General features: G+C 37.9%; 1 protein-coding gene across 8 annotated transcripts in view; it reads right to left on the bottom strand.

Moving 5' to 3' along the window:
* Positions 1 to 17,408, bottom strand: part of MAST2 (microtubule associated serine/threonine kinase 2) — a 130,376-nt gene that overhangs the window by 48,268 nt on the left and 64,700 nt on the right. For 2 of the 8 annotated variants that reach the window (XM_081144674.1, XM_081144673.1), the window contains exon 5: positions 12,102 to 12,296. The exons of 2 other annotated variants lie outside the window; for them this stretch is intronic. In XM_081144674.1, the coding sequence (XP_081000800.1) occupies positions 12,102 to 12,296 (195 nt within the window). Of the gene's footprint in view, positions 1 to 12,101; positions 12,297 to 15,153; positions 15,438 to 17,408 lie in introns of those variants that run through there. 4 more of the 8 variants (XM_081144678.1, XM_081144677.1, XM_081144680.1 and 1 more) reach the window with 4 other exon arrangements.

The raw sequence follows: 17,408 nt of genomic DNA, 5'->3' as shown, positions 1-17,408 counted from the left end.
GCAACATACAATCCAAAAATTAAGTTAAGAAAATAATTCTACTTGCAAGAGCATTAGAAAGAACAGAATACTTAGGAATAAATTTAACAAAAGAAGCGTAAGACTAGTACAGTGAAAACTATAAAATACTGATGAGAAAAATTAAAGAAAGGCTAAATAGAAAGACAGTCCATGTTCATGGATTGGAAGACTCAATATCATCCAGGTGACAACCCTCTCACACCCAAAATTGATCTATAAATTAAAGCAATCCTTATCAAAATTCCACTGGGCTCTTTCACAGACACTGACAAGCTGATAGCCTTTTAAACAAATTATGCTGGAACAAATGGATGTCATATACAAAAAAGAAAAGAACCTCAAAACTCAGAATCAATTTTTAAATAGACATAATATTTGAATAGACAGTCTACCAGAGAAGATATACAAATGGCTAACAATAAAATGGTAAGATGCTTAAATCATTGGTTAGTAGGGAAATGCAAGTAAAAACCACAATGCACTACTACTACAAACCCACTAGAATGGCTATAATCAAGAAGACAGAATAACTAGTGTGTGTGAGGGTATAGAAAAATGATCCCTCAAATATTGCTGGAGGAAATAGAAAATGATACAGCTAGTACAGAAAAGTAAACTTTTTATGATTAAATTTATCATACAAGACAATTCCATTCCTAGGACTCTGTCCAAGAGAAATGAAAACATATGTTCATACAATGACATGTATGTAAATGTTCACAGCAACATTTACTCATAATAGTCCCAAACTGGAAACAATCCAAATGTCCATTAACTAGTGAATGGACTAACAAAATGTGGTCTATCAAAACAATGAAACATTATTCAGCAATAAAAAGGAATGAACTACTGATGTGTGCTACAACATGGATAAACCTCAAAAAACATCATGCTAAAGAAAGCTAGAAACAAAAAGCAACAAAGTATATGATTCAATTTATATGAAATGTTCAGAAATGGTAAATGTACACAGCCAAAAAGGAGATCAGTGGTTGCCTAAGGCTAGGAGAAAAAGTAGGATTAACTGCAAAATGGGCACAAGGAAACTTTTTGGATTATGGAAATGTTCTAAATTTAGATTATGATGATGATTGCACAATTTTATAAATTTAGTAAAAATCACTGAATAATTAACAACTTGCAAAATGTATAATATGTAAAGTATATCTCAGTAAAGTTATTTTTTAAAAATTATGCAGGTCCCTGAGGCTGCACCTGATGTACTTAGTGGACTTACAAATGCCGCCTCCTCCCCTTCCCTCCTGAATAATTCAGTCTAGAAGCCATTAGATGATGACAGTGACAGTCAAATGGTTGGGGGAAGAAGGGAAGGAAGGCACCTGGCATGGGATGTCAGAGATTGATGGGGGGAAGGAGGTCGTCTGCTTTGAGAGAACAGTGGTTTCAGTTTGGCATGGGGTACTGGAGACCCAGCAAGGTGAGGAGGGCAAATACATAGGAGGTCAGTGATTGCAAAGGGATACTGACTACATACAGAAATGATCAAATAAGTAAATATATCGAGGATATTGGGAATCAGGCTTTTCATTACCAAAGAAAGTTACAAATGTGGAAATGGAAAAAACAAAAATGAACTAGAATTCAAAGTAGAGGTATAAACGCTAGCTTATAGGTTTCAATATAAAGAGATCAAGAAATTTAAAAAGATACGTGTGTGTTACATGTATACATTCTCTGGGAACAGTGAACCCAAAGATCAGCAATCATGCCTACCATCTATATCTTAGCTTTTAAATACCATTTTCCATTAAAAGGAACCATGTTCCTTGGGGAAATGGCTAATTTGAAGGCTAGGACAAGGGAGGGTACAAAATAAGCAAGTCAGGAACATTTTATCAGGCCAGAAAGTTAGAAAATTTTCAAAAATGATGGAGACTGTAAAAAAGACACAGAAGCCAGGATGAAGCGACTCCCCTTGACAAAGTATGATACAATTCGAACATCAAAATATATAATGATTTTAAGAGCCCATTGAATTCATGCTGATATAATAAGTGAAAAAAATTAATGGAGAAGAGAAAGCTGTTCCTTAAAGTGCATGCCAACTGATGAGTGCAGAAAGAATGATGGAATTAGCAAAATACCATTTGGCAACCAGCATAGTGTAAAAACTCAGCAAAGGAATATCAATGGGTGCTAAAAATAGTGGGTTAAAATTTGATGATGAATGGGGTAGTTGCATAATTTCAAGACCCTTCCTTCAAAACACTTAATTACAAAGGGGAAACTAGCAGGGAAACCTAGCAGACACATCTTAATCAAGTGATCAAGGTTAACATCACAGTAATGAGATAAAATAAAAGCCTGTATCACTTAACAGAATGCAATGAGAAAAACACACCATCCTTTTGTTATATTCCTGCCAAAGAGGCTGAAGGGGATCAGAATATGCCATCCCAAAATAAATACTTTGGCAAAAGCATTTATTTTAAGCTGAAGGCAACTGAAAATGAACAGATGCAGGAAGAGCTCTGTCCTTCCTTTTATCTGCCTAAAACCAGGCAAATTTCCTTTTGAAGATGATATCTCTCTATATATATATGAGAGAGAAAAGCTACGATACACTTGCATAACCTTTGATACATTTCCATAACCTTTTCAGACCTTACTAAAATAGCCTTTATCTTCCATTAAATTCCCCCATATTACTTCCCAGTTACTTCCCCACAATTTATCGTTCCTTCAAGCCCAAACCCTCTTTCCTTTGTGAAAGGATATATAAGCTTCCACATTTAACCACCTTCTTTGAGTTTCATTTCTTTTCTGTGAACTCCCATGCATGTAAATATTAATAAAAATTGTATGCCTTTTCTCTTGTTAATCTGTATTTTGTTAGTTTAATTCATAGGCCCCCAGATACTGAACTAAGGAGGGTAAAGGACAAGTTTTCCCTCCCTAACAATGCATAATCTGAATCTAATCCTGAGGAAATATCAGACAAACCCAAACTGAAGGACATCCTATCAAATAACTGGCCTGTAATTTTCAAAAGTGTCAGGTCATAGAATTTGAGAAAAGGCTACAGAATTGTTCCAAACTGAAGGAGACAAAAAGAAGTAACAATTAAATTGTAACACATAATTCTGGATTAGATCCTTTTGTTATAAAAGCCATTACTGGGACATGTAGTGAAATATGAATTAAGCATGTGGATTAGATGATGCTATTTATCAATACTAATTTCCTAATTTTAGTGGCTGTATCAGTTATGAAAATGTCTCTGTAGGAAGTACACACTGAAGTATTCTGGAGTGATGGGATATCATGTCAGGAACTGATTCTCAAATGGATTAGGGCAAGGGTTGACAAACTCTATAAAGGACCAGATAATAAATGTTTTAGGGTTTGTGGGCCATATATGATCTCTGCCACATAGTCCTTGTTTTATTTTTTTTTAAAGATCCCTTTAAAATGTAAAATCCATTAAGAAGCACAAATTGGTAGTTATAAAATAGTTAGGGGGATGTAAAAGTACAGCATAGGGAATACAGTCAATAACATTATAATAGCTATGTATGGTCCCAGGTGGGTACTGGAAATATCGGGGGGAATCACTGTGTAAAGTATATGATTGTCTAACCACTATGCTGTACACCTGAAACTAATACAAAGTAATACTGAGAAGAAAAAAAAGTAAAATCCATTTTTAGCTCATGGGTTATACAAACACAAGCTGCATGCAGGCTGCATCTGGCCCATGGGCTGTAGTTTGCTGACCACTGGTTTGGGCAGGGGGTGTCTTTGAACTATTCTTGCAGTCTTGAAAAAAAATTTTTTTAAGTCCAGAGCAGTCATCTAAAAAGTTCTGGGAATGGCTGCAACAAAAGTGATTTATAAGGCTAAAAGCTTACTGGAAAATAAGCATTCTCTCTCCACCACATGCTGGGACCTTTCCTATTGACAATTGGGCCTATTCTCCAGATAACAGAGCCTAGTATACAGCTGAACTAATGGATGGATGCATTTCCTAGGACAGGAAAGCTAATTCCCTCCACATAAGGTTGGGAAATAAATGCATCCTTAAGAAACATTTTATTATGACTTTTAGTTAGCTACTCTGAGATACCATTTCTACCTATCGAATTGGCAAAAATTCAAAAGCTGAATAATACATTCTGTTGGCAAAACTGTGAGCAAATAGACATTCCCTTACACTGCTGGTGGAAATGAAAAATGATATAACCACTATGGAGGGAAATTGAACAATAACTAATAAAACTACATACACATTTATCCTCTCACTCAGCAACCTGATTCTAGGCATTTATCCTGAGATACACAATGATAATTAATCTTCCTATGCCAAAGATCTATTGTTGAAAATTACTTGTGTCTCTGACTCTTCCCCAGTGTGCTAGTTCCTTAACAGCAGGACTTTCTAGCCCAAACCTACAAAATCAGAGAAGGGACTGGCCCTAGCCAGAGACAATTAGGGTCAGCACTGACCCCTCCTCCTCCTGTAGCATCCAGAGGCATGAAAGAGAAGCTGCTACAAGAGGCCCTCCTACAGAAACATTACTAAATAACACTTATCTTTGGGGTTTCCTGAAAAGCTGGGCTCCTGCAGTCTGGATCCATTCTCACCTCTCAGAGCACCTATCTAGGTAACAAGAGTCTACATAATACGGTGCCCCAGGATGATTACTACTGAGCCAAGAGACAAGCCAAGGTTTTCCCCAGCTGATCATTCAGTTAGCAATGACTTAAATGGCAAGTTCCAAGGCTCTTAAGCACTTTCCACCCCCACCCCCCACACACAAATATATATATCCTGTTGCACTCCTCTGGGCAAACAATCTTTATTACAAAGTAGAAGTTAGCAAGTATGAAACACTGCCCAAGGAACTGGTTGAAGGCCTAGGAAAAACAGTTTAGCTGAGTTGACTCAAGAGTAAGGGTACCTCACTGTGCCTCAGGGTAACAAATAATGAGGGGGAAATTCCCTTTGTGTAAGTATTATAGCTAATAAGTGGAAAGGGAATAGAAATAACACCCTTTTTGTAAGCTCCTAATAAAATAAGGGATCTAGGTGATAATTATCAATGGCCACTACTATTACAACAAAGGGGAGACCTGACCTGCTTCCTGACAGCTATTAAGGTATTCTTCCCAGGCCCCCAAATCAAACCAGAATCAGATCAAAACCTCAGTTTACAAAAAATATAGGGGTCATAACAACATGTTAAATAACCTCTCAGGATGCAACAGCATGATCCAGATTGTAGAAAAGTCTACAAGGACAAACAACTCAGTTTCTTCAACGAACGAAATGCAAGAAGGGGGAAAAAAGAAGGTGGGAAAACTTAGATTTTAAAAAATTTAAAAGTAGGGTGACCAGGCATCCCAATTTGTCCATGACAATGCAGGTTTATACTTGTTATCCCAGTAGAATTGTTAATAGAATCCCCTTTCATGATCAATAATTTCTTCACTTAGATAATAAATAACATTGTCACCCTCTTAAGAGACAGTAACCAAATGAACTGTGTTGGCATAGTTTGAATACTGATTCAAAAAATCCATCTAAAAAAACATTTGAATGCTGACTAGATATTTGATGATATTGGTAAATTATTAGTTTTAGGTGTGATAATGATAATATGCCTATGTTTTTCAAGGGTCCTCACCTTCGGAGATACAAACTGAAATATTTACAAAATAAAATAACAAAGTTTGGGATTTGCTTTAAAATAATGGGAGCAGAGGTAACAGAGTGGATGTATTTCAGGGTGTTGCTCATTTTACTCCATGTCCTAATGAACTCCAACAGGCCAGTTTTCATCAGCAACCATTAGTGAAACTGCGAGGGGACAAGAGGGCACACAGTGCCACTGCCTCTTTCACAGGCGATAACAAAGCTTCCCTGGGCAGGGCATAATGATAAGTGAGACCTACAGCTCTCCAGGGGAAAATAAGACTATGGGAAAACTTATGGCAGCAAAGGAAAATGAATGAAAGCAAAATGTAGTGTGAGAATCAGCAACATGTGAAATTTCCAATAAAGCCAGCAGTAAAATAACTATTACAGCAGCCTGGAGAGTATTCCGAATAATTTTACAGCAATCTTGAATCCTCATTTTAATGATGTAAAAAACTGAGGCAAAAAGAAGTGAAGTAATTTGCCTACAACCGGGCCAGGATAAGAACAAGTTCTGGAGACGTTCCTCTTTTAGAATTACTTTGAAAAGCAGTTGTTTAACCACAATGAGGTATCACCTCACACCTGTCAGAATGGCTGTCATCAATAAATCCACAAATGACAAGTACTGGCGAGGATGTGGAGAAAAGGGAGCCCTAGTGCACTGATGGTGGGAACGCAGACTGGCGCAGCCTCTATGGGAAACAGTATGAAGGTTCCTCAAAAAATTAAAAATGGAACTGCCTTATGACCCAGCAATTCTACTTCTGGGTATATATCCAAAGAAACCCAAAACACTAATTTGAGAGAATATATACACTCCTATGTTCATCACAGCATTATTTACAATATCCAAGCTATAGAAGCAACCAAACGAAGTGCCCATCAACAAACGAGTAGATTAAAAAGCTGTGGTACATATAAACAATGGAATATTACTCAGCCATAAAAAGAATGAAATCTTACCATTTTCGACAGGATGGCTGGAACTAGAAGGTACTGTGATCAGTGAAATAAGTCAGTCAGAGAAAAACAAATACCACATGATTTCACTGATATGTAGAATCTAAAGAACAAATAAATGAACAAACAAAACAAACACACTCACAGACAGAGAACTGGTGGTTGCTAGATGGGAGGGGGATTGGGACGCTGGGATTTCAAAAGATGGGAGAAAAGTTGGGGGGAATGAGGGAAAAAGGTGAAGGAATTAAGAAGTACAAATTAGTAGTTACAGAATATACACAGAGATGTAAAGTAGAGCATAGGGAATATAGTCAATAATATTGTAATAACTATGTATGGTATCAGATGGGTACTAGATTTATTCGAGTGATCATTCAGTAAGTTATATAATGTCCAATCATTGGTTTATACACCTGAAACTAATACAATATTGTATGTCAACTGTAATTGAAAAATAAAGAACTATTTTAAAAATAGAGAAAAGCAGTTGTTTAAAAATAGACAAGAAAAGCAGGTGTTAGTAAAATGAAAATAGTGTTTTCTCTTTGGCAAGAAGCAATCTTAACACTACTAAAAAGGGGTTTGAAGGGCTGCCTAATTTTGGAGAGGGCCCAAAGGAACACCTGCCCTTTGCCATAAAAGTCTTCAGAAAGCCTCTCACACACGTGACACAGGGGGGACAAGAGGGCTGAATTAGTACTGGCTGCAAACCTCAGCAGTGAACTTCTCATTGCTAAAGATGTTCAAGTAAAGAATGAATAGCTTTTTGCTGGACATTGTATGAAAGTAATTCCTAATCAATCGAGAGTTGGCTAGAGCTAGAACCCTTCCAATACCGGTATCACTCTAAAAAGGACTTCTTGCTGCAAATCCTCCTACTTTAGGTCTGACGAAGTCTACTGCAATTCAAAATTGATTCAAATCCTAAGCCATTGTATGCTCCAGAAAGCTGTCAATACCAAAATTCTATTCCCAGGAGGCCTAAAAAGTCAGGCCAGTGAACAGCCAGTGACATAACTGCCTCCTCTCTCTCCAGGGACATCAGTTACACCACAGACCACATCTAGCACTCCTTCAAAGAGGACGATGCCAACAATGTAATACTCATGTCTGAGTGACAATCAATAGGCCTGTACAAGTAAACTAATGGTTAGAAGTTAATTAATGCAACCCAAATCACAATCATATTTACTATGGCTCTCAAGGTTGATCATACCTATGAGATAATAGGAATATATAAATTCATACACACCCCTCCCAGGTTCCTGATCCAGGGATCCTAAAACCCTTGTAAAATCCTAAGTAATAAGAACACTAAGAGCATCTTCTGTCTACTATGGTGGGCTCTTCAATGGCTCTTGGATAGAGGCTGGTCACCAGAAAGACCAAGCCATAATTAAAAGCTTGGAATTTTCAGCATTCCCCTCCTATTCTCCAGAGAGGGGAGAGAAGCTAGAAAGAGAGTTAATAAGTAGTCATGCCTACATGAAGCAGCTTCCATAAAACCCCAACAGTATGGGGTTGGTGAGCACATCCATGGAAGGATGACACCACCACCCCCTCCACGGGACAGAAGCTCCTGCACTCAGGAGCCTCCCAGACCTTGCCCTATGTACCTTGTCATCTAGCTGTTCATTTGTATCCTTTATCATATCAGTTAATAAACTGGTAAACTGTTTCCCTAAATTCTGTGAGCTGCTCTAGCAAATTAATTGAACCTGAAGAGGGGGTTGTGAGAACCTCTGATTTGTAACCAAATCAGACAGAAGTTGTGGGTAACCTGGGGATGCAGTACTTGTAATTGGCATCTGAAGTATGGTGGCAGCAGTTCTGTGGAACTTGACCCTTAACCTGTGGGATCTGGCGCTATCTCTAGGTAGACAGTATTAGAATCAAGCTAAATTGTAGGACACTCGGCTGGTGTCACAGAGAATTGCTTGGTGTAGGGTAAAAAAATCTCCACACATTCCGTGACTAGAAGTGTCAGAAGTAAAAGGTTCTGTGTTAGTAAGTAAAGGAAACACACAGCAGGGAAACACTAGGTTTTCCTCCTAGAGAAAGAGGAGAACTGAGTTTTTTCTAATACAATACCCATTCGAGACACTTACGAGCTAGCACCAAGGCCTGTCATATTATATAACAGACCCATCCCTTCTCATCAAGGAACAAACAGAAATGTAGTACAGAGTTAGCGTGGGCATCATTTAAAACTGTGTCCTGACTGTCCTACAAAATATTATAGGCAACAATTTGTAAGGCCCTAAGCACATCATTAAGGTGGTCAACAAAGAGGGTTAACATTCTGAGCAGGGCCGTTCTAATTACCATGCAATGGGACACTGTTTTCTAGCCCTTTGGGGGAATGCAACCAAAAGCCTCAATAGCTCTATTAGTTTCCTAGGGCTGCCACAGACTAGATGGCTAAAACAACAGACATTTCTTCCCCGCAGTTCTGTAGGCTAGAAGGTGTCTGCAGGGGTAATTTCTTCTGAGGCCTCCCACCTGGCTTCTCAATAGCTGTCTTCTCCCTGTGTCTGTGTTCTAATCCCCTCTACTTATAAGGACACCAGTCATGTTGGATTAACATGTTTAACTTTAGTTACCACTGTAAACTAATCAGTAGGGAGTCGGCTAGAGCTAGAACCCTTCCAATTCAGACATCACTCTAAAAAGGACTTCTTGCTGCAAATCCTCCCAACTTTGGGAGGAATTATACTCCATGGGGATAAAAGGCATCCAAATATGGCCACTGTAAGGTGGCAGTGTCTTCCTAGTTCCCTGTCTATTTGCAAATAGAGGTCAAACTCACTATTGCCAGTAGCGATTTTTAGTTCTTCACTATTCATGTTATTTCCTGAAAGCATGTTTCTTTTCCTGTCCCTTAACACTTGCTCAATTGCTTAATAACAGCAATATTCCATAGGCACATGTACATGGTAAGGATTTTATAGAATTTAGGTTCATCACTGTGTTCACTAAACTAATTCTGTCCTAGACTCTGAATGTGAACACTAAACAAAACTAAGTTAGTGGAGGACAGCAATGAACCAGGATAAAGGATAAAATGAAATGTCATAAGCCTAAAAGAAGAATAACTTTAAAAGCAGACATAAAGGTAATGGCCTAGAAGTGACAATGGACTGTGAAATACCAATTCGCAACCCCAGTATAGGGGGATTTATTAAAGAATGTTATGAATATTTCACCTTGGGAAAAGACTTGGGGCTGCAAAATTATTTCGGTTCAGACAATACTATATTACATAAAGGAGTATATTATATGGGAAGCAGAACTCTATAGTTGTTAAGAATATGATCTCTGGAGCCAGGCTGCCCGAGGTTTTAACCCCAGTTCTGCCATTTACCAGCTGTGTAATCTTGAGTAATTTCTTTAATTGCTCTGTTCCCGTTTCCTCATCTGCAAAATGAACATTACAATAATACTTACCTCACAGAATTGGCGTGAGGACTAAATGACCTACAAATTTTTAAATGCTTATAATGGTACCTGGGAGCCATTAAGTCCTCAGAGTTTGTTCACTTAATAACTAAATACACAACAGCACATGTTTCATCAGAAACATTACAGCAGAGAGGTTAAAACCACAGACATTGAAGTAAGATTCTGTGGGACTGAATGACAGTTTCTACTGCTTATAAATAATTTCCTGAACCTCTCTGCATCACAATGTCTTCAGCAATAAAATAGATTTATTTGGATTATGCACTTAATCACTAAAATGGACTTGTATTATCACCTTATCAGGGTATTTTAAGGATTAATTTCAACACATATAAACCATTTAGAAAAATGCTTAGTGCACAGTAAATGCTCAGCAAAAGTTACCTATTCTTATTCTTTTGTTGTTTCATTTCTTGACTTTTCTTGACTAAACCAGGTGAAACAAAGAGTCTGTCCTGTTTTTACTAGGTTTATCTAACATGTGAATCAGTCAACCAATAATCTCATGACGCAATCCTTACTTCTGATGACAGAAGCATGATTTCAAAACATTAGGTATATTGGATTTCTGCCGCCTGCCATGATGGGGAAACAGAGACCAGGTTTACCCTAGTGCCTTAAAAACTACAAAAACAGAAACATGCGAAACAACAGTTTTTAGACATTGCATAAAAAGTTAATATAGAAAGTAAGCCTTAAAATTGACCCAAAGTCATTCCTAACATTAGAGAACATTTCTAGGATGCAACACTAGAAAGGGGTATCCAAAAAGTGCCCAGCAGTCTCCATGAGTTGAGGAGACAGAATTAAGAATTTGGGGAGGCTAAGGTGGCTAGAATTTGGAAGGCAGAGAACCAGAGAGAGGACTATACGGAGAGAGCTCAGCAAGGGGTTCCTCTCAAGTTTTCAGCTGAGTACCAATCAATGCATGTGGGTAAGGAAACTATCCAAGAAAATCAGCAGGTGGTACACTTCCCAGAGCTCACACAGGGCCAGGAATAGATCATGTTCACACCAGCCTGAGTGGAAAAAACACATAACGCAGGGGCATCGGGTAGAGTACTCAGAAAGTACTGCCTCAATATTAAGAAAAATTTATCCCCAAATGTTGCTCTGGGCCCACTAACAAAGCCTAAAAGTAATCCCTAAAAACATCAAACTATTTCCAAATATATATTTTTTAATCCCCACCTGAGGATAAATTTTTACTGATTTTAGAGAGAGGAGAAGGGGGGGGACATCTATGTGAGAGAAACATTTATCAGTTGCCTCCCATACCCCCCACCCCCTCCACCCCCCGGTATCAAACCTGAAACCTACACATGTGCCCTACAGGGAATCGAACTGGCAACCTTTCGGTACACAGATGACACTCCAACCGATGAGCCACACAGGCCAGGACTATTTCCAAATAATTTAACTGTATCCCAAAACAAAATTCAAGGAGCTTTAAAGAAATACAAACATATCTAGTAAACAAGGTAAAATCATCTTGCCATATTATTAAACTGGTACTTTGCATGGGACAGATATCAAATAATCTCACTTAAGTCTGTATAAGTTGTGCTTCTACTTAAACTTTTCATTTTCCAGGTTACTTTTTTTTTCTAACAAAAAGCTTAACATATCTATTGATAGATCGTACCTTCCATCTTGAAAATTGTTTTCAATTGGCTTCCAACATACCTCTCTGTTAGTTCTTCTACTTTCTGAAGAGTTATTATTCCTTTTCAGTCTGTCCTTTGCTAGTTCCTCATTTCCCCAATGGGGTGATCACAGTTAGGATGGGCACGCATCTATCTAACTACTAGATACCCTACTTTCTCCTGAAATGCTGAGCAGAGATCTGTGAAATTCCTTTTATCCTTCTCTGTGACAAGGCCATGACTTTTATTCAGTTTCTCCTCATTATTAAGGAGAAAGGTATGGGTTTTACCTATTAGGCCGGAAGCAATCACCCAGGCCAACATTCACACCACAGCAGGTTTCTTACCTCCACTGCAGTGGGCGGCTGGAACAGGGACTGCCAGGATTGCTATGGGCTTGTGGGTTCAGGAAAAAAGCCAGAGGAGAAGCAGCCAGAGCACAATCAGCACTATATGGAACTTTAATGAGGGACAGGGCTGGAACCGATGTGGGTGAAAACATGTGCTGGTTTACTTCTGATCCTCGGCAAAAAGAAGAGATTCTGACAAGGTACCATAGTAGAAAAAAACAAGGTCAGTGATCACTTTTAACCAAAAAGAAACATCTTCAAAGTGGGTTAATTTAGGCAAGAGACTTAAGAAAAGTAAGTAGTCAAAAATCATTCTCAAATATCATACCTCAGTACCAATGTCGGCATAGAATGACCATTGAGACTAAAATTTAATCTACAAAATTTAACGGAAAAACTCAAGCTTTAGGTATTCAAAGTATTTAGAATTTACTTCTGGGAAACACTGCAAATTTACTACAACTCATCAATTAGCAAGCAATAGGTGATATTTTGTGTGCAATGACTAAAACTTCCTAGAGAAATGTTTATTTCTATAAAACATTCTCAACAGTTTATAAATTATTAGATTGTATCTACAACACCACCAACTTATGTAGCTAATTTTTGTCTAATGAGTATATATATCAAATAATGTCACAACTCTGTATAATAAAAATTGCTTCTACTTAAAGTTTCATTTTCCAGGTTAATTTTTCCCTCTAAAAACAATCTAACCATCTTGATGTGTTAAATGCTAATGAAAACTATTAAGTAAATAAGATTAGACTGAAAACAGATGGTAAATATAGATTTCTACTTTGTTGATCATTGACAGATATGCCAAAGATGATGACAAATTATTGACAGATTCACAGCATTTAATTTGCTATAGAAGCCACATGGCTTTCTATACAAATACCATATTAAACTACAATATTTTATTTCCAAGATCAAAAAAAAAAAACACCTTAATACCACATAAGCACCTGATCTGTTTAAAAATGTTAGTTTCCTGTATTGTTATTGCTGACTGTTTGGATATAGATATGCAACACGCTACTTGTGTTTAATTACATATATTCAAAGGAAATCTTTACCTTCCTATCCCTCTAGCTGTCTCCAGCATATTTCTCAGATAAGTACACAATATGAGGATATAACAGTATAGGAAAGCGGAGGACAGACAACTATTTAAAATTACAGGGCTGTCCAAATTTCCATAAACTCAACATATTTTTTTTAATTATAAGTAAAAATATGAATTTCTGACTTCAAGAATTTTCACTTTTCTAAAGAACTATTTCAAAAATAAGCTCCCTAATATATATGTAAACTAGAGCTAATTAGGACATATAATAAGACATTTAGTTCTTGTTAAACTGAATACTACTGCTTATTCAAAATTTTGGAGACTTAAATCTTATCACATAAAATGAGGTTTTAGCCATTTTTATGAACAGAAAATTAGGATTACAAAAAAAGTCTAACCCAAACCAAACCTCCTTTTGCTCCTAATTACCACTCTGTAAACTGGTTATACACTGGGGCTGGCAAGAGTCTAAAAAGGATTGTTTGAAAAAGTTAAAGTGATTAATAAACTATTTACTAGATCCTCAAGGAGAATTTTCCTAACCTAAATTCGAAGTCACTAAAAAAGATACAATGATTACCATATACCAGTGTACCAATATTTGGAGAAAATGGTTTTTGACCACTTATGCTTTCTTAAACTACAAACTCAAATAAAAATTTTCAATTTTGTTAAGTCATCTTTAAATGACACTTTAGTTGCTAAAGCTTCTTTTTCATAGTCTTAAACTTTTTAGTCTTAATATGGGATTAAACCATTTCTTTAAAATACAGTTGAACCTTAAACAATGTGGGATTAAGGGCACCAACCTCTCATGCAGTCAAAAATCCGTGTATAACTTTGACTCCCCAAAAGCTTAATTACTAATATCTGCTATTGACTAGAAGGAAGCCTTACAAATAATATAAATAGTCAATTAGCACATATTTTGTATATGTATTATACTGTATTCTGACAATAAAGTAAGCTTGAGAAAAGAAAATATTATTAAGGAAGATAAAATACCTTTACAGTACTTATTGAAAAAAATCCACATATAAGGAGACCCAGGCAGTTCAAACCCATGTTGTTCAAGGGTCAACTGTATGCCAATCCTTATATACTTCAAACAAGTCTGATTTTCCAAAGTCTGGTAGAATCATTAATTCAATTAATGAGCATCCAAACATGGAAGAGTAATGACCCAAAGGAAGCCCACTGAAGAAGCCTGTCTATTTGAGTACGCCATGCTATCTCTGGGTAAGCTCTAACATTCAGGGGAATAAAAGTGCACTCCCTCTGCCCTGTGAGTTACGCAAAGGCAGTTCAAGACAGATCACTGAGGTGGAACGGATTCTAGGACACTTCTGTCCCTGGTTCCCCAATTTCCTGATCAGCACTTTGTTAAATAAGCCTGAGCAGCTCTTGGAAAAGATACCCTGAGGTGAAAGGGTTCTTCCATTCCCCAGCTTTGAAATACTCGCCTAAATACGTTTCTATATTGGCCAACACAGAAATAAAATTTAGGTCACACCCTAAAGGACTCAGGCTTGGATCTGCAAAGGCAGATCTGATGTCTTTAGCTGATAGGCCAGGGCAGAAGTACAATAACCTCTCTAATCAAAGAAGGAGATGCTTTCATTTCCATTTGTTTTTCACATTCATGGAGCTTGTATTTGCAGCTTTGACACTAACTTTAAACATCTGCTTTCAAGGCAGGAATAAAAACAAAACAATCAATCCTCATTGTTACCCCAGTTCCCCAAGTACCTAAGAACCCCTAAAATGACATCTAACTCAATTTTCAGAATTAGAAACCCCACATGCCTCTGCCAGGGACCACTGTTTTGACCTTGAATTTATGAAGCCAGCTCAGTCCGCTTGCTGAGAGACATCTCCAAAGCAGAGTCTTTACCCAAGTAAATGAAGATCTATTACTTGGCATTAGTTATTTTCCTAACAACTGCAGTTTCCACTCAGAGACCCCAGCCTCCTTACTGAATCCGCAGGCATGGTGCTCCCAGTCTCTCTCTCCTCCGTTTCATCATTTTCCTGGCTACTCAAGCTTTTGCCCTCTCACACTGGAGTCTTGGCAGGAAGTTCTCTCACACAAGGGGTATGCAGTCTATAAGCCAAAGGAAACTTACAAAGGCTTCTCAAAATTAAGAGAAAAATTAAAGCACTTTTCTTCAAAAACATAATATTCAGGACCTCCCCCCTAAAGACCTAAGAGCCCAGGAAGCAGCGGTGAGAGTGAGGAGTTCCAGATCCCAAATGAATCAGCTGTCCGTCCTCTGATCTGCTTGACATCATTCACACTCAGCCTGTAACAAATCAGAGCTCCAGAGAGCACCCTGTTCCTCCTCAGTAACAAGCACCAAACTCCCTCCCCCACAAATCAGCTGCAACCTCCAAGTCTGAGGCCTGGCAGCAGAGAACATGCTGGCAGAAACTATACATACCAACTTGAAAACTCACCCTGTGACAGAAATACTATTAACTCAGGAGGCATGGGCCAGGCCAGAACAGCTGTTGCAGCAGGCAGGGGAGAGGAAGACAGCATATTATGGATCCCAAATCATTAAGTTAATGAGCTAAGGATATGTGGCATTTCTGCAACATTATTCGCTCTCAAACCCAGGCCTGCGGAAGATGACAGAGCCTTAAGGTTAGGGCTTAAAGCATAATCATTATTCAAATTCTGAATCTGATCAATTTAAGTAAACTCTGTATCCCTTCTTTAGACAAAGTTCTGAGCCGTTTTCTATTCAATTTCTACCACTCTCTAATCACTTGAATAACCCTGTAGTGAGGAAAAGCCACAGAGAAAGTTAAGAAAATAAGCCCAGAAACTATTTAAATTCATTCAGGAACTATTAATGAAATCATATACATGGCAGATATTACAAAAGATACTGAGGTAAGCTGCAGAAGAATTCTAAGGGTAAGCTAACTAACTTCTGTATGCTTCAGTTTCCCCACCTGTAGAATGAAAATAATTAAGGTACCTAGTATATAGATTGTGGTAAAGATTAATATATGTGACACAGAGAAGTGCCTAGCACAGAGAAAGTGCTATAGAACTGTTAGCTATTATTATAGGCCTTGCCCTCCAGGAGCTAGCTCTCAATCTAAAGGAGATAAGCCCAAACACGGAAGAAACCATCTGATGGAAACAGCCTGGCATGAAGAGAAGAGCCAAGTGATCAAGTAAACTGTCCAGCTAAACACTGACAGCTAAGGAAACCAAGAGTAAGCAAAAGCCTCAGGCCCCTGCTTCAGAACACGTGCCAATTCTAATGGGCTCTTCTCATTCATCCAGATGACAAAGTACGTCAAATTGTTTTTCTAGGGTAACATTCAAAGGATTAATTCATACTCCAACCAATGCTTCTTCAATTGCATGTCACAACTCTTTAGTGAGTAATGAAGTCAATTTAGGAAGTCAGGACCAACATTTTCTTTAAAGAGGAATAGAATGAAATAGAATAGAAAAAAGATATCAGAGTGCTTCACACATAGTAAGGGTAAGAATCATTTGTGAAATTTGTGTTTGTGACATCTGTTACTGAAATACGTATAAATATACAAGTGCAAACACATGTGATGGGTTAAAATGTAAAGTCTATTTGCTATCAAGGGTCATAGTCAGTCTAAAAAATTTGAAAGCCACTGTTCTAACTACCCAAGAAACTCACCCTACCTAGTAGCTCTAGACACTCACTTTTCTCCATGTGCCAACCCAGTCACTAGCCTCTCACAGCTCCTATTTCAGAATCCCCTATTCTCTACAAGTCCTAATGAAAATAAAAATGCTCTCTCAGAAAGCTAGCACCTCTCAACAAGTACTGCATCCCACTCTGGGAAAGTCTTGTGATGATTATCAGGGTTGGTCACCGAAGTCCACACTCCCACAACTAAGAGACCAGTGCAGGTTTACCCCCATCCCAAGCTAAGGCTGCGCAGTTAAGGCAGGGCCCTAAGTTTCTACTCAATATTCTCCAGTTCTTTAATACCCAAGCCCAGGCTACAAAATGGCAGCAACAACAACATAACAGCAACCAACATTTATAAGTACTTACTAAGCACTCTACACACAATACCCAGGTAGTCCTCATCACAGCCCCTATGATATATGTGCTATTACTATTCACATTATATTCTTTTAAATCCTATCTTCAGCTAAGGTGGTGAATCAAAGTCATCTCTAGAATCAGTGTTATAAACTGCTGTGCTATAATGCCTTTCGGTTG

Source organism: Miniopterus schreibersii (genome assembly GCF_964146895.1).
Source record: "Miniopterus schreibersii genome assembly, chromosome: 8".
Classification (NCBI taxonomy): domain Eukaryota; kingdom Metazoa; phylum Chordata; class Mammalia; order Chiroptera; family Miniopteridae; genus Miniopterus; species Miniopterus schreibersii.
The sequence above is the reverse complement of the archived record's forward strand: the minus strand, read 5'-3'. Positions and strand labels throughout refer to the sequence as shown.